This window comes from Astyanax mexicanus, chromosome 1 (genome assembly GCF_023375975.1).
Source record: "Astyanax mexicanus isolate ESR-SI-001 chromosome 1, AstMex3_surface, whole genome shotgun sequence".
Lineage (NCBI taxonomy): Eukaryota > Metazoa > Chordata > Actinopteri > Characiformes > Acestrorhamphidae > Astyanax > Astyanax mexicanus.
Genome location: NC_064408.1, coordinates 8,832,755 through 8,851,478, shown reverse-complemented (window position 1 = coordinate 8,851,478; position 18,724 = coordinate 8,832,755). Strand labels below are relative to the sequence as shown.

The following is an 18,724-nucleotide window of genomic DNA, read 5'->3' as shown; positions in this document are numbered from 1 at the left end:
ATATTTTTATTTGGAATTTGGGAGAAATGTTGTCTGTAGTTTATAGAATAAAACAACAATGTTCATTTTACTCAAACATAAACCTATAAATAGCAAAATCAGAGAAACTGATTCAGAAACTGAAGTGCATACTTTGTATACTTTAATAGACAACAACACTGGGACACATGCTCATTCATATTTGTTTTCATAGGTTATATCTTTATTCCAAAATTATATATATATATATATTTATTATATATTTATTCCACAATTAAGGATATTACAAATAGTTTATCCTGCTTTTGTTGGACTGACAGTTCCTACTATCTATGGAATGCTTTCTGCTACATTTATTAAGGAACATTGCTGTGAGGATTCGATTGCATTCGGTAACAAGAGCAAAGTAAGTGAGGTCAGGATGATGGATGATCACAACTCCCTAATTCACACTCATATACTCAAAAGTACTGGATGGAGCGCCATCATTTCAAAGAACACAGTTCTTCCACTGTTCTCGGCAGCCTCATTGTAAACATTCTAGATGTTTATCAGCTTCAGACAGTCCTATTCTATTGCAATTACTTCTCTGAGTACATCTTAATGTAGTTGAATTCGTTCACTGAGAGGGGTGTTCACATGATGATGGATGGGTAGAATGATTTTTCCTCTAGACTTTGTCAGAGTGTCTCTTAACTGATGTAATATATAACTATAACTGGTGCTTAGTGTTCTCCTCCAAGCATGTTGTTCTGTGTCATGATATTGCATAACGCTGTCGCTGTCCAAAGAAAAACACTTATCTCTAAAACAGCAACTTTACAGGAGAGAGAAAGAACCTTATCAACTTTCAATGGAAGTTAATGTAAAAAGAGTTTATTTCAGGTCATTTTGGAAAGTTTCTATTGGTCTGTTCATCAAGAAATTTTGGCACAGTGTAAGAGACAGTTTGTCTGTTCAAATTATGTAGTAAAGTAAAAATCAACAAAAATGGAGATAAGTGTTTTTCATTGGACAGCGACGATAAGCAGGGAAGGTGTTTTGTATCAGTTTCTCATGTTCCAGGAAAGGTAAAAAAAACAAGTACTCGCCCTCTTTTGGCACCGTTGGCATCCATTGGTGTCTTTTGTTTGGTGCCTTTTGGTGTTTTTCATCACAAACATGAGAATTTCAACATAAGTTGGTTCTGAAATGTGTAGCTTTGAAATGAAGTAATAAAAATCAGCTTTTTATTGTTTTAGCTCTAGCTTTCAGTGATAATGTCTCTTCATTCATTCGTCTCTCTCTCTTTCTCTCTCTATTTCTCTTTTGCAGCGGTGGTCAGTGCCATCCCGGTGCCCACGCTGGAGAGCAGTCAGTACCCGGGCATCCTTCCCTCGCCCACCTGCGGGTACACCCCCCACACCAAGTTCACACTCAGACCCATGCCCTTCTCCACACTCACCGTGGACCGCAGCTACGCTTCAGGTACCCAAACCCCTCTCTCTCTCTTTCTCTCTTTCTCTCTCTCTTTCTTTCTCTCTCTCTTTCCCTCTCTCTCTTTCTCTCTCTTTCTTTCACTCTCTCTCTCTTTCTCTCCCTCTCCCTCTCTCTCTTCCTCTTTCTCTCTTTCTTTCTCTCTTTCTCTTTTTATTTCGTATTATTTTTTATTTTTTATGATTTAGTCTCCTTATTGATTTTTTTATGTTTTTCTCTCTGCACTTCTTTCTTTTATTTTCTCTCTTCTTTAATCTGTCTCTTTCTACTCCTATACTCTCTTCTTCTCTTTCGCTCACACTTTTTTCTCTCTTCTTTTCTATTTTCCTTTTCTGTTTCCCACCTTTCTCTCTTTTCATATTCTTTATTAATATTCTTCCTGTCTCGCTCTCTCTCTTTCACTGTTATATACAGCTCTGGAATGCTATTTATAGGTTTATGTTTGAGTAAAATAATCATTGTTGTTTTATTATATAAACTATGAACACCATTTCTCCCAAATTTTAAATAAAAATATTGTCATTTATAACATTTATTTACAGAAAATGAGAAATGGCTAAAATAACAATAACAGATACAGAGCTTTCAGATCTCAAATAAGTTTTAGGAGTTCAGAAATCAATATTTGTTGGAATAACCCTGGTTTTTAAATCACAGTTTTCATGCATCTTGGCATCATGTTCTCCTCCACCAGTCTTACACACTGCTTTTGGATAACTTTATGCTGCTTTACTCCTGGTGCAAAAACTCAAGCAGTTCAGTTTGGTTTGATGGCTTGTGATCATCCGTCTTCCTTTTGATTAAGTGTTCTATAATTGTTTTTTCCAGAGCTGTATATTTCTTATTTTAATATCTCTTCATTTCTATTTCTTCTTCCCTTCTTTACTATTTATTCTTTCTCTTATTCTTTTGTTTCCTTCTTTTTCTCTCTTCTTCCTCTCTAATTGTTTTTTTTACAGTTTGTTATCTCTTTCTTTCTCTTTTTTATTGTCACCATTCCATGCTTTTTTTTCTTGTCTCCGTCTTTTATTCTCTCTTTCCTCTGTAGAACTTTATCTCTCACTTGTTCACTCTCTCTCTCTCTGATGTACAGTATGTGGGATGTTCTCTGATGCTCTACAGGTTTAATTTTTGATGTTGTGTTAATTTGTTTGCCGGGTCTGTTTTTGCTGAGTCTCCTCTGTTCTCTGCAGGTGTTTGATCTGCCTCTCATCTCTCTTCTTCTTTCACTTTCTTTTCCGCTCTGTATCTTTCAAACCTGCAGATATTTTCCTCTCATTAGCACCACTTACTCTCTCTCTCTCTCTCTCTCTCTCTCTCTCTCTCTCTCTCTCTCTCTCTCTCTCTGTGTGTTAGGATTAGCCATTAGCTGTGTTTGCTGAGTCCTGCTGGAGCTCTAAAACTAGAAACCTCACTGTCTATCTTTTCTCTTTTTCTGTTTCTTTTATTCTATCTATCCGAGTATCATATATCTCCTCATTGTGTCCCCTTTCATTGTGTCTTCTATGTTCTTTAAATTTCTTTTTTCTCTTCTCTCTCTATCTCAATCTTTTTCTCTCTGTTTCTCTTATCTTTTTGGTAATGTTTCTCAGTCTCTTTATTTTCTTCTTCCCATTGAATCTCTCTCTCTTTCTCTATCTCTTTCTCACACTTAAATTCTTCAGTCAAAATAACAAATGAATCAGTTTCCTTCTCACTTTCCTCTTTCTTATTATATCTATCTCTTTCATTGCTTGAACTTTTATTTCTCTCTTCTCTATATTTGTTCTTTCTCTCTCAATCTCTGCCTCTCTCTATCTTTCTATCTTTTTCTCTCTCTCTGTTTGTCTATCCATTTGCTCTCTTATTTTTCTTTCCTTTAATACCTCTTAATTATCACAGTTTTTAAATCTCATTTAATGTGTCTCAGTGACTTTCTTTTCTCTTTGAATATTTTTCTCTCCTTCCATCTCTCTCTCTCTCTCTCTCTCTCTCTTTCTCCCTCTCTCTCAGGGGAAGTAAGTGTGCTCAGTTGTCAAACACGCAAAATCTTCAGTCAATATAACAAATAAATTAGTTTTACTCTTTTCAGCTTTCTCTCTCTCTTCCTCTTTGTCTCAACCACTCTCTCTTTCTCTCTCTCTCTCTCTCTCTCTCTCTCTTCTTTCTCTAACTCTGAGTGTGCTCAGTTGTCAAACACTCAAATTCTTCTGTCAATATATATGTTTGTTTATGTTGTTTATATGTTTGTTTGTGTGTGTTTGTGAGTCTGTTAGTTGGTAGACTGGAGTGAGGTTGCCTTGCTTTGCTCACTTTTTACATCATACTGTAAACAAACACACACACACACACACACACACACATAAACTCACACAGACACACACACACAGAGACACACACACACACACAAACAGATGACATACACACAAATGGCCACAAGGGGATTGCTTTGAAATGACACTTCAAATAAACACAGACACACACTCTCTCTCTCACACACACACACACACACACTCACACATACACATACAGACAACCTAGTTGAGCCCTGGTATGACTAGACAGAACACACACACACACACACACAAACTCACACACACGCCCACACTATCATAGTTTTCAAGTATTAACTTTTGGCTTAAGAAATGTAGTAACAGTGTTCAAAGGATGCCCGACTTATAAGCACTTAATAACACATACATAAACATTTAATAACATATTAACAACAGTGTTCAAAGCCTACCCAACTTATAATGACTTAACACGTACATACGCATTTCATAACATATTAATAACAGTGTCCATAGGGTACCAAACCTCATAAGAACATAATAACACATACATATGCATTTAACAACATATTAATAACGCAGTGTTCAAAGGCTACCTAACTTATAAGGACTTAATAACACATGCATAAGCATTTAATTACATATTAATGACACAATGTTCAAAGTCTACTTATAAAGTAAAGTATATAACACTGTGTTCTAAGGCTACCTAACTTATAATGACTTAACACATACATATGCATTTAATAACACATTAATAACAGTGTTCATAGGTTACCCATCTTATAACAACATAATAACACATACATATGCATTTAACAACATATTAATATAAAACAGTGTTCCTAACTTATGAGGACTTAATAACACATGCATAAGCATTTAATAAAATATTAATAACAGTGTTCAAAGACTACCCAACTTATAATGACTTTACACATACATACATATCATATTATTAACACAGTGTTTAAAGACTACCTAACTTATAGGTACCTAATAACACTATGTTTAAAGGCTACCTAATGTATAAAGACTTAATAACATACATACGCATTTAATAACATGTTAATAACACAGTGTTCATAGGCTACTCAACTCATAAGTACCTAATAACACATACATACGCATTTAATAACATATTAACAAGACAGTAATACAGTGTGTATAAACAGTCTATACCTGTAACCACAAAATTAAAACTTATTTAAAGATTGAAATTATTTTTTTAACAATTTGTGTGTGTGTGTGTGTTTCATATGTTCCTCCAGCCATGGCAGCTGAGGGTGCGGCTCCACTCGGCCCCCAGCAGCAGCCCACCCTGATCCCCACAGTCCAGTCAGAACCGTCGGGCTCGGAGGAAATCCCCAGCCGGACCATCCCCACCGCCTGCGTACGGCCCTCCCACCCCATGCGCAGCTTCACCAACCCCCTACTGCCCCCACCCATGGGCACCATCGAGCCCAAGGTCTACACACCCATGATGCCACAGACAGGTAAGGAATTATCATTGACGTTTCTGTAGGACTACATACATCCTAATTAGCAGTATTAAATGGGGGATTTGCCATCATTTGCTGGTCTAAAAGCCTTCATTCTTCTGCAGAAGACTTTTCACTAGGTGTTGGAACCTTTCTGCAAGGATTTGATTGCATTTATCCACATTTGGGTGGCAAGGTGGCACGGTGGCTTAGTGGTTATTGCACACTTGCCTCCCAGCACTGGGGTCTTGGGTTCAAGTCCCAATATGGGTTGAGTTAAATGTTCTCCCTGTGTCTGTGCGGGTTTTCTACCACAGTCCAAAAACATGAGGATCAGGCAAATTCAATACTTTAAATTGCCTAGAAAAATGTAACAATCTAAATTTATTTGTATATGTATTTATAGGTATGTGTATTGTATTTAATTATATGTGTATAAAATGTATGTATGACTGTGCCCAGATATGGATTGGCACTCTCTGCTGGGTAAATTCTATAGTGCCCAATGCAGTCCTTCAGGTGGACAGTTGTTTCCTGTTGAGAGTACGCCGTGTGCTATTGGCTGCCGCTTCTCACCGGTGTGAGGATGCGTGTTGAGTGGAAATGGTTGTGTTTAAATTTTAAAGCATCCTTGGGTTTCTAGAAAGGCACCATATAAATGTAAATTCATTTATTCACATAAGAGCCTCAGTTATGCCATTCTAACTTAATATTTCATTTGTGAAATATGCTGTATTAGCTCAGTACTGGAGCTTTAAGGACTAACGTAGTTAACAAATATTGGACGCTTCCAGTTAGCGTATTGAGTTTTTTAGTAATCTCTAATAGATATTGGCTTTTCTGACACTGTATGATATGCTATAACATTGATTCAAAGCAGCTGCTACGGATATTTATAGCTATAAAATATGTATTTGTGTCCAACAGAATATCATACAAACCATTATAGTCCAATATGTATGGAATGGAGCTCCATCATTCAAGAGAACACAGTTCCACTGCTCCACATTAGACCTAGAGCCAATTGATTCATGTGTATCTGCTACAGAATGTACTATTCTATTGGAAGTACCTTTTTCTTTACAGGCAGAAGACAAGCTGTGCATGTGCATTTGCACATTTCACGTTTCCTGTTTCAGGAATGCATGCAACCTAAAGTACCTAAATGTATTTACTCTTTATAAGGGCTTTCTACTAATATTTAGACGTGTGTACGTGTTTCTCAGATCTTTGACTATTTTGACTCATATTAGACATTAAGTCTTTTTATTATCAATAAATAGGTTTTTGTGTTTATTCAGAGATAATCACTGCGTGTAGAGTAAACATCTTGTTAAATTTAAGTGTGTGTGTGTGTGTGTGGAACAGCAGGTGTGTGTGTGAGTGTGTGTGTGTGTGTGTGTGTGTGTGTGTGTGATATTTGCATTCATCTGGGTGTAGTTATGAATATTCAGATAGCAGAGGGATGCTCACAGCTGCTTTTTTACCATCAGAGTTTGTAGGTGTGTGTGAAAGAGAGAGAAATAGAGAGAGAGAGAGACGGGGTTGTTGGTAGTGGCTGCAGGCTGGGTGCAGTAAAAGGTCATGTTGTAGTTATACATATATATATATGTATTGTGTATATATAGCTCTGGAAAAATGATGATTTTTCCCAAATGGAAAACCTCTACAATATAATCAAGAGGAAGATGGATGATCACAAGCCATCAAACCAAACTGAACTGCTTAAATTTTTACACCAGGAGTGCAGGCATAAAGTTATCCAAAAGCAGTGTGTAAGACTGGTGGAGGTGGACAAACCAAGAAGCATGTAAGCTGTGATTAAAAACCAGCGTTATTCCACCAAATATTGATTTGTGAACTCTTAAAACGTTATGAATATGAACTTGTTTTCTTTGTATTATTTGAGGTCTGAAAGATCTGCATCTTTTTGGTTGTTTCAGCCATTTCTTATTTTCTGCAAATAAATGCTCTAAATGACTTAAATATTTTTATTTGGAATTTGGGAGACATTTTGTCTGTAGTTTATAGAATAAAACAACACTGTTTATTTTACTCATTTTACTGTGATTGTAAGGTGACAAAATGTGAAAAAGGGGTTTAAGGGGTATGAATACTTTTGCAAGCCACTGTATGTGTGCCTTAATAAATAAGACCAAGAAATATGGATCTGATATCTGACATCTTCCTTCTGAATGGCCTTGCAATCTGAATTCCTTCTGGGTTCTGCAATTATTTTGTGTGTGTTTGTTTGTGTGTGTGTGTGTGTGTGTGTGTGTGCACATTTCCTCATTCAGCCTTCATTTAGAATCCCCTCTGACTTTATACACACACACACACACACACATACATATACGCATTGTTGTAAACACACTCACACACACATGCTCCAGGGTGCTCCACCCTCAGGGGAGCTCTCTCCGCTCTCTGCCCGCCTGTGAGCTGCTCTGAGTGGGCTGCAGGTGGCGGGCTGGCCCCTTGCTCCTGGGCGTTGGTTCTGGTGGTGTTGGTGGTGTTGGTGGTGGATGCTGGTGGTAATGGAGATGTGCTCTGACAGACGCGGCAGCTCGGCCTCTCCCCTCCAGTCATGATTTAATTGCTTTTCTCTCTATCTGTTTCTTGCGCCGTGGCGTACGGACCGCCTCCGCGGCGGCATATGGAGGAGACACCTGCATCTCTACAGCTAGAACTGCTTCAGGGAACCAATTCCTACACGGCTGGCCTTGAAATGCAGAGGTTTTAAAGCTTTAGAAGGCTGTAGGAATTCGTAAGAGTTATTGTATGTCCATTGTGTGGAAAGTGGGGCTGCACGATATTGGAACAATTTTGCATTGCAAATGTTCTTTTTTTGACTATATATATCGCAATGTTAAACAATGCAGGGCCCATGGCGTCACCAGCCCCGCCCCCGCCCGTGTGCTGTCTCGCATTCGGACCAATCAAGAGCTGAGTCAGCGCTGAGCACTCAAAACCCGAGGAAAACAGCACAGTAATCGTCCCTTTAATCAGGCATTTAAATGGCTTTTTAAAACGGATTAAAAGCGTGAATTCAGCTGTAACTGGAAACAACTGCGCAAAAAAAGAGCATCTTTGGCCTAGACTGGCTTAAACTCCTATAGTTCAGATCACCCCTCTCACAAGATAGCACCTCAAAACTTATACAGGTTTGAGGTGTGCATGGGTGTTCCCAATCTTTTCCCTGGGCTATGAACACTATGAGCTATTTACATTCTTTTAGTTCTGGTGGAAACAGGAGAGTTGAGGTGCACACTGAATTGTGCCGTGATTTGAGCAGCCGTGGTTTTATGTTTTTTGGATACAATCCGGGTTAGCACCCGAACATCCCTTTCAGACAGCTTCCTCTTACAGCGTCCACAGTTAATCCTGTTGGATGTGGTTCATCCTTCTTGGTGGTATGCTGACATTACCCTGGATACCGTGGTTCTTGATGCATCACAAAGACTTGCTGTCTTGGTCAAAGATGTGCCAGCAAGACGTGCACCAACAATTTGTCCTCTTTTGAACTTTGGTGTGTCACCCGTAATGTTGTGTGCATTGCAATATTTAGAGCAGAACTGTGCTCTTACCCTGATAATTGAACCTTCACACTCTGCTCTTACTGGTGCAATGTGCAATTAATGAAGATTGACCACCAGGCTGCTCCAATTTAGCCATGAAACCTCCCACACTAAAATGACAGGTGTTTCAGTTTCATTGTCCAAAGCCTGTATGTTTTAGATTTGTGTTCTCAGTGCTTTTAGTAATAGTACTCCTTGTATCTATCTGTAATTTCATTGTCAAATCTTAAGGTTTTTTTTTTACTTTGTATCAAAATATCATGTAAAAAATGGACGAATAGAAATGCTCCAAAATGAGTAAAGAAAGTTATTTTAAGTCATTTTGAAGATACAAAATTAGAAGCCCAACACCATCTCCTGTCTCAGTAAATGGACTGTTTGTGTGGTGTTTGTTTGTGTGTTTGTAAATGCTAGCTTGACTTGAGTGTACACTTTCATCCATCGCCTGGCCTGCAAACCTCTTGTCCTTTTTTACCGCTATTGGCTGTCCTTGGTGGTCCGCCTGGTGGTCCGTTTTTTTTTTTTGGAGGTTTTCTGGTGTCTGTGAGCAGATGAAAAGAGTGGTCTTCTTTTAGGCGGCCTCAGTGTTTTCCCCAGACCCCCGCTACGCTCCTGCAGCTGCCGGCCTTTTCCGTTCCACCAATTTACCCCCCTCTATAAAAGCCTCTCGCTGCAGAGAGCGCGCCGTGTTCGCCTCCAAATTGGCCCCAATCTGGCCCCGGGATCTCTCAAAAGGACAATGCTGGTAAAACAAGGGTCATATAGCGCCGCTGGACTGGAGACACTTTATTGTTCTCTGTGAAGAAATTGGGGAGGAAAAGAGTGATTGCTCACTGGATTTATATAAGCCTTACACCATAAAGCACTTGCAGTCCTCACTGATTGTGTGTCTGTATGTGTGTGTGTGTGAATGGGGAAATGGGGAAGGAAATGTGAATGGGGAAAACTACTGGCGTCAGAAGCTGGATTCTGAAATATTTCAATATGGACGTCAATATGGAAGTTTTAGTTTTAGGATGCCTGCTTTTTCATTGATTCTTCCCTAATTAAGAGTATTAAAAGGTCTCTATTGTCTAATAGATGTTGAAGCATTGCTGTGAGGATTTGATGATACAGGAGATGACCGGTTCGAATCCTGCTCATGCATCTTTCTACCTTCTGCTAAATTACATAATTTATACACAATTTTCCCATAGAAATTGTATTTCTTTAGCTAGGCCATATGTTTCACCCAATCAGATTTTACTCATCCTTAACACAAGGAGGGTAAAAACTAGCACATGTGAGGTCAGCTCCCGCCTCTTTTTGAACTGCTGCTGATGCGGTAGCATTGCAGAGTAGCATCACAGAGCGCACTCGGAGGAAAGAGCAGCGACTCGGTTCTGATACATCAGCTCACAGACGCAGCCTTGTGCTGATCAACATCACCCTAGGAGTGATGAGGGGAAAGAATGCCATCAACTGTACCCACCCAGAGAGAGAGCAAGACCAATTTTGCTCTTTCAGGGCTCTGGCAGCTGATTGCAAGCTGAATGACCGGGATTCGAACCAGCGATTTTGCGAACATAGTGGCAGCGGTTTAGACTGCTGGACCACTCTGCACTCATAATATATCCATAGCAAATTATTATTTACTGCTGCCTTGGTTTTTTTTTTTGTTCTGTATGCATAGATAATTGAAAATGACGAAGGGTTTCGCATATAAGACTAAACGTTTCATCATTTATTATTCCTGGTAACGCATTGCAATCAGACACTTCCTTCTGGGTGCAACTACATAAAGTATATTGCAACCACATCTTTGACGATGAGCATTAAAAGGCCATCACACAGCACCATACACGAATAAAGCCTCTGGACCGCTTGAGATCATCATATCTATGCATGGAATCAGCTGACGGCCGGCCTCAAGCGTATCAAGTGGTCAGCCGGCCATTTCACACTCCATAACACACGCACTCACCCCAGCGGCCGGAGAGCGTGCTGATTGGTCGGAGGGGAGTGTACTGAGAGCGGTGTGCACAGGCTTAACTCAGATAAGAGGCACATCAAAGCGATTGTGGTAGAATTGACCTATCTGATTCTGGGGCTTTGTGTTCGAGTCCACTGTGTCCACTGTATCCAGCAGCACCAGCACAGCATGCTAAAACTACAGCCGGCTGACTCTCATCGTGCTTGTGATGTCACAATCATAAGCACATTCTTATACAGTATATTATATACATTTGCTACAAATGTTTGTGGACACAACTTCTAACGAATTCAGTTACTTTGAGCCCTATTTTAGTGATCTATAGCGCACCGGTAAATTGTGCATCCTGCAGAGGATTTAGAGGATTTAGCACTCGGAGGAAAGTGCAGTGACTCGGTTCTGATACATCAGCTCACAGATGCAGCCTTGTGCAGATCGACATCAACCTACTGCACCCACCCAGAAAGAGCAAGGCCAATTGTGCTCTCTCAGGGCTCCGGCAGCTGATAGCAAGCTGCATGGGATTCGAACCAGCGATCTTCCAATAAATTCATATTTATTACCCTTGAATTCAAAATTTCAGCAAGCTGATTGGCACTCTTTGCATGAGGGCATGATCTTATCTGCAGACAGACACCATGTTACGTTTCTTTGCTAACAAATTGTTAAAAGTTAAAGACTGATAGCTGGTTTCCAGTGGTCTTTGATTGTCCAGCAGATTGAAAAGATGGGGGTCTTGTTATACTAAGCTAGCTGCTTAACCATCTTTTCAACAGCATAGTGTGGGTTGCTTTTGATTTTAGCTTGGTGATGAGTGGTGATGCTGGTCATTAAGCTTGGTGATGCTGTTTGTACTAGTTGTTGAGCTTAGTCAGGTTGGTCAGGCTGGCTTGTAGACCAGTTAAACCATCAAACTCAAACTAAAACATACCCTATAATGGGGAAAAAAAGAGTTAAGCTTGTCAACCAGCTTGATCAGCTTCAGCTTAGGTTTTTTTATGTTTATATGTGTGGATTTTTTTTTTATTAGTTTAATTCTTCTGAAATTAAGAATATTATTTAATATTATTTAATATAATTTTGTAAGTGAAAATGTAAGGTATGGATGAGAAGAGATAGCTGTAGAGTATGAGCGAGAGAAAGAGAGAGAGCTTTCATGGTTATTGGTGAAGAGATTTGAGGGCTTGCTGGATAATAATTATCGCAGCAGCTGACAGATAGCTAATCAGCATGAATCCACCAATGAATAGAGTTTTTAAAGAGCACATTTAGAAATGAGTTACATGCTTGAATACGTGCTTCTCCCTGATGATACTTCAGCTGGATTCTGTTCACAGCAGTCCATCACGCAGATCAGAGAGAGAGTATTAATGATGATTAGCATTTTCTTTTTTTTTTTTTTTTTTGCAGTCCAGCCCATCATCCACTCAGTGCGTCCTCTTGGACTACGCTATTTGCATGTAATCATTAGAAGAAGACCTTTGATTTTAATGTGTGAGCTCACAATTTCGTTCCACCTCATGTACCACATGTGATGCGAATGACAATAAAATCTCCTTGAATCCTTGAATCCTTGAAACATATCTGTGATTCTCAAGTGATTGAAACATTGGATTGGGGCTAATAGTGTGTGTGTGTGTGTGTGTGTACTTGTGTGTGTGTGTGTGTGTGTGTGTGTGTGTGTTCTCCATTCCACATCCAATCCCCCTTGATTGACACGGCGGCTGATTGCTGTGGAGTGGCAAAGGCCTGGTTTGGCCCAGGCTAGGCTAATCTGGCAGCTTTGCTGCACACACACACACACTCACACACACACTCACACACAAACCTGTTCACCTCAAAAACACCAGCACGCCAACACCCTCATCACTTAGGCCTGTCTAAATGTGTGCCAGCATGGAGCAGTGATATCTAGTATTAAATTATATAATGGGTCAGTTCTGCCACACAGCCTGATTACCACCACCTGCCCAATACCTGAGTACACTGAGAAGATAGATCCCCCTGCTGACTCCAAACCTGACCACAACTCACCTGTCCAACCACCTGTGAAGCTGTGCTATAAAATCTGGCACCAAAACATTAGCGGCAGTTCCTTTAATAAGTCCTGTAATTTGTAAGGTTGGACCGCCATAAACATCCACAGGTCTTGGGTGCCCTGAACCTGTTGCCATTTCACAGGTTGTAACTTCTTTGGAAGTTACTTTTTGTAGGTACTGACCACATATAAAGTTTCATCTAGTTATAATATTTATCCATTGAAAGTTTTGTCTAGTTACTTTTATGTTTCCCCATTGAAAGTTTTGTCTAAATACAATATTTAACCAATTACAATTTCGTTTAGTTACTATTATCTTTCCCTATATAAAGTTTTGTCTAGTTACAAAATTTAGGCTGTTAAAGTTTCGTCTAGTTACTATTCAAATATTTGGCCGTTTAAAGTTTCGTCTGGTTACTATTCCGATATTTAAGCAGGTAAAGTTTTGTCTTGTTACAATATTTATCTATTTAATGTTCTGTCTAGCTCAATATTTATCCATATATATAATTTAGTCTAGTTACAATATTTATTCATTTAAAGTTTTATCTAGTTACTATTCAATATTTGGCCATTTCAATTTTGTCTAGTTACTATTCCAATATTTAAGCAGGGAAAGTTTTGTCTAGATGCTGTTACAATATTAACCCAGTAAAGTTTCATCAAGTTACTATTCCAGTAGTCATCCATTTAAAATGTTGTCTAGTTACAATATTTATCCATTTAAAATTTTGTCTAGTTACAATATTTATCCATTTAAAGTTTCGTCTAGTTACAATATTTATCCATTTAAAGTTTCGTCTAGTTAAAATATTTATCCATTTAAAGTTTCGTCTAGTTACAATATTTATCCATTTAAAGTTTCGTCTAGTTATTATTCCAATATTTGGCTTTTTAAAGTTTTGTGTAGTTACAATATTTGGCTATTTAAAGTTTCGTCTAGTTACAATATTTATCCATTTAAAGTTTCGTCTAGTTATTATTCCAATATTTGGCTTTTTAAATTTTGTGTAGTTACAATATTTGGCTGAGTAAAGATTTTTCTCTAGTTACTGTTCCATTATTTGGCTGAGTAAAGTTTCATGTAGTTACTTTCTCCTTGTCCTCAGCTTCAGTCAGACGCTTGATGGCCGTTAGATGATGTGGACGCTGCCGCAGCAGGGTATTAATAAGGCCGGTTTGAAGGCGGACTTGCTCTATTACAGTCCAGAAGCCCCCCGCTCTCCTGGAGCAGGTGCTGCAATTTCCACTGTTAAATTATGCAGATAATGCTCAGCCCAGGTATCTAATTGAGATGAAGGAGGAGGTGTTGATACGATCTGGAGCTCAACTGCTGGCTTCAATCACGACTGCCTGTCAATTACACACACACACACACACACACAGAGTGTCCGCAGAGAGTGAGTACCTGCTTGTGGCTAGCAGGAAATCATCCATCTGTCCTCCTTCACCTGTTAGCAGATAAATATATCCTGCTCAGTGCTGTTAGTACTGTGTGTTAGTATTGTTTGTTAATGCTCTTTGTTAGCACTGTTTTAGTGTTGTTTGTTAATGCTCTTTGTTAGTGCTGTGTATTAGTGATGTTTGTTAGCACTATTTGTTAGCGCAGTTTGTTAGCGTAGTTTGTAAGCATTGTTTATTAGCGTGGTTTATTAGCACTGTTTGTTAGCGCTGTTTGTAAGCGTAGTTTATTAGCATTGTTTATTAGCGTGGTTTATTAGCACTGTTTGTTAGTGAGATTTATTAGTCCTGTTTGTTTGCACTGTTTGTTAGCACTGTTTGTTATTGAGGTTTATTAGCACTATTAGTGAGGTTTTATAGCACCACTTTGGTTTGTTAGCACTGTTTGTTAGCACTGGTTGTAGCACTGTTTGTTAGCACTGTTTGTTAGCACTGTTTGTAAGCACTGTTTGTTAGCACTATTTGGTTAGCACTGTTTGTTAGCACTGTTTGTAAGCACTGTTTGTTAGCACTATTTGGTTAGCACTGTTTGTTAGCACTGTTTGTTAGCACTGTTTGTAAGGATTTAAGGATTCAAGGAGATTTTATTGTCATTCGCATCACATGTGGTACATGAGGTGGAACAAAATTGTGATCTCACGATCCAGTTTTACACCCAAAGAGCTGTTATTAATAGATATATAGATAAAAAAAGAAAACAATAAAAGAAATAGAATATACAAAATAGATAGATAAATATCCCAAGAATAAAAAAAATAAATAGAGAGTAGAAGGTTCAGCAACATGAAGTCCAGAGTGCAAGTGTGCTATAGCAGCATGATAATGTGAATTAGAGCAGTGGAGATAAAGTGTCTCAGTGCAAGTAAAGTGACCATGTTGGTAAACAGTAAACAGTAATTTGTCATTGGTGTCAGTGCAGTGTGTTGTTAAGTGGAGTTTAAGAGTCTTACAGCTTCCGGAATGAAGCTGTTTCTGAGTCTTGTTGTTTTGCACTTAATGCTCCGCAGCCTCCGGCCTGAGGGGAGTGGGACAAAAAGTGCGTGTGCTGGGTGGGATCCTTCCTGATGCAGGTGGCCCTTTTCCTGCACCTGGAGGTGTAAATGTCTGTGGTGCTGGGGAAGCTAACTCCAACAATCCTCTGTGCAGCCTTCACCACCCTCTGCAGTGCTTTCCTGTCTGCAGCAGAGCAGCTTCCATGCCACACATTGATGCTGGAGCACACAACGCTCTCCACCACACATCTGTAGAAGGAGGTGAGGACAACGCTCCCGAGTCCAGCTCGTCTCAGCCTCCTGAGGAAGTAGAGCCGCTGATGTGCCTTCCTGACCAGAGTGGAAGTGTTGTTGCTCCAGGTGAGGTTGCTGGTCAGGTGCACACCCAAGTACCTGTAGCTGTCAACCACTTCCACCGCAGATCCTCCAATGTGCAGGGGGAGGTGGGCATGCTTGCCCCTTCTGAAGTCCACAATCATCTCCTTTGTCTTTTTTACATTGATGCAGAGGTTGTTTTCTCTGCACCAATCCTCCAGGTGTTCCACCTCCTGCCTGTAGCTGGACTCATCTCTGTTTGTGATGCATCCAACCACTGCTGTGTCGTCCGCAAACTTCACAATATGACAGCCTGGATGGAGAGGTGAGCAGTCATATGTGAGCAGTGTGAACAGGAGGGGGCTCAGCACACAGCCCTGAGGGGAGCCAGTGCTGAGGATTATGGAGGGGGAGGAGATGTTGTGAATCCTCACAGACTGCGGCCTGTTGGTCAGGAAGTCTAGGACCCAGTTGCACAGGGAAGAGCTCAGTCCAAGTGAGGAGAGTTTGGTTATCAGTGTCTGAGGAATCATGGTGTTGAAAGCAGATGTGAAGTCCACAAAGAGCATGCGAACGTAGGAATCCTTCTGCTCCAGGTGGGTGAGGGCAGTGTGGACCACGGAGGAAATGGCATCCTCTGTGGATCGGTTCTTCCTGTATGCATACTGGTGTGGATCCACAGTGATGTTGATGGTGGCTTTGATGTGGGTCTGAACCAGTCTTTCAAAGCACTTTTGACTATCGGAGTGAGGGCTACTGGCCGGTAGTCATTCAGACCTGTCACTGTGGAGCTCTTGGGGACCGGGATGATGGTGGCGGTCTTCAGGCAAGTGGGGACAGCTGCCTGGATGAGGGACGCGTTGAAAATGTCGGCCAGGACGTCCGAGAGCTGGTCTGCGCAGTCTTTTAGCACCTGTCCGGGGATGTTGTCCGGGCCGGCAGCTTTCCGGGGGTTAATCCTCCTCAGCGTCCTCCTTACTTCTGCTGGTGTCACGCTGAGGGGCTCCTCTCCTGGTGAGTGTGGGAGTCTGGTGCTGGGGGGTGTGTCAGGGTTCTCAAAGCGGGCGTAGAACGTGTTGAGAGCCTCAGGCAGGGATGGGTCTTTGGAGCTTTGTGCAACGTTAGATTTGTAGTCCGTGATGCACTTGATGCCCCTCCACATGCTCTGTGGATCCTGGGAGGAAAAGTGTCCCTGGATTTTCTGAGCATATGCAGCTTTTGCCCTCTTAACTCCAGCAGTCAGCTCTCTTCTAGCCCTCCTGAGTTCATCCGAGTCTCCAGATCTGAAGGCAGCATCCCTGGCTTTCAGCAGGGAACGCACCTCTGCGTTCAGCCAGGGCTTCTGGTTCGGGTAGCAAGTCACAGTCTTGGTAGTAGTGACATCCTCCACACACTTGCTGATGTACCCGAGAACAGCAGATGTGTATTCCTCCAGATCCAGCTCCCCCTCACACTCAGCAGCCTCCCTGAAGACCTGCCAGTCTGTGCAGCCGAAGCAGTCCTGCAGCACAGCGGCGCCGTCACTGGGCCACACCGTGATGATTTTCTGTGTGGGTTTTGAGCGTCGCAGTGGGGGGTGGTATGCGGGGACCAGCATGATGGAGATGTGGTCCGATAGCCCGAGGTGGGGGCGGGGGAAGGCTTTGTAAGCGTCTTTCACAGAGGAGTAAACACGGTCCAGCGTGTTATTACCTCGCGTTGGAATGTTCACGTGTTGGTAAAACCTCGGCAGCGTGTTCTTCAGTTCTACGTGGTTAAAATCCCCCGCTACCACGTAGAACACGTCCGGATGCTTGTTCTGAAGCGAGCTGATGTTGTCATAAAGCTCCTTCAGCGCGTTGTTAGCATTAGCATCCGGTGCTATGTAAACAGCAATCACGAACACCGCCGAAAACTCACGAGGCAGATAGTGAGGACGACACTTTACAGTCAGCTGTTCTGTCGCCTCGGAGCAGTGGCTGTTTACCAACACGCAGTTTGTGCACCAACCTTTGTTTATGTAGACGCACAAGCCGCCCCCCCGGGCTTTCCCGGATAGCTGGCTGTGGTCCGCTCGGAAGAGCTGCCGGCCGGCGAGCTGGAAGGCTGAGTCCGGCATGGTCTGGTTCAGCCAGGTTTCCGTGAGACAAATCACAGCGCAGTTCCTCATCTCCTCAGAAACACTCATCCTCAGCCGCAGCAGGTCCAGCTTGTTATCCAAAGAGCGGACGTTAGAGAGGAAAAGCGACGGAATCGGGGGTCGGTTAGCATTAGCCTTTAGCCTGGCTAGCACCCCAGAGCGTTTTCCTCTCTTCTGACGCCGCTCGCACCGCCTCCTCCTCCTGCCCTTTGTCTGCAGCGATCCGCTCCCCCACGCCGGAGCGCGGAGGAGCTGCAGCTCGCCCAGCGTAGCTCGGATATTATTGTCCATAGTTGTAAGCACTGTTTGTTAGCACTATTTGGTTAGCACTGTTTGTTAGCACTGTTTGTAAGCACTGTTTGTTAGCACTATTTGGTTAGCACTGTTTGTTAGCACTGTTTGTTAGTGTTTTTTGTAAGCACTGTTTGTTATCACTGGTTGTAGCACTGTCTGTTAGCACTGTTTGTTAGCACTATTTTGTTAGCACTGTTTGTTAGCACTGTTTGTTAGTGTTTTTTATAAGCACTGTTTGTTAGCACTGTTTGTTAGTGTTTTTTGTAAGCACTGTTTGTTAGCACTGTTTGTTAGTGTTTTTTGTAAGCACTGTTTGTTAGCACTGTTTGTTAGCACTGTTTGTTAGCACTGTTTGTTAGCACTGTTTGTTAGCACTGTTTGTTAGCACTGTTTGTAAGTGCTGTTTGATTAGTACTGTTTGTTAGCATGGTTTGTTAGCACTATTTTGTTAGCCCTGTTTGTTAGTGAGGTTGATTAGCACTATTAGTGAGGTTTTATAGCGCCACTTTGGTTTGTTAGCACTGTTTGTTAGTGTTTTTTGTTAGCACTGTTTGTTAGCACTGTTGATTATCTGAACTGATGGTTGTCACATTATAGGGCCCCTTATGTCAATATGATGTAATATCCTTTATTAATTATCACCTTATATTATCTGATATAAGTTCTGTAAATAACTGGTATTTAAATGTTTTGAAATCCACATGGAGATAGCAATACATGTATTTATATGTTTTATAACAAACTTCACT

General features: G+C 41.1%; 1 protein-coding gene across 2 annotated transcripts in view; it reads left to right on the top strand.

The window, feature by feature from the left end:
- The window catches only part of dcc (DCC netrin 1 receptor), a 442,661-nt gene that overhangs the window by 408,472 nt on the left and 15,465 nt on the right, over window positions 1–18,724 (top strand). For both annotated transcript variants that reach the window (XM_022668821.2, XM_022668820.2), the window contains exons 26-27: window positions 1,294–1,446; window positions 4,997–5,221. In XM_022668821.2, the coding sequence (XP_022524542.1) occupies window positions 1,294–1,446; window positions 4,997–5,221 (378 nt within the window). The remainder of the gene's footprint in view (window positions 1–1,293; window positions 1,447–4,996; window positions 5,222–18,724) is intronic.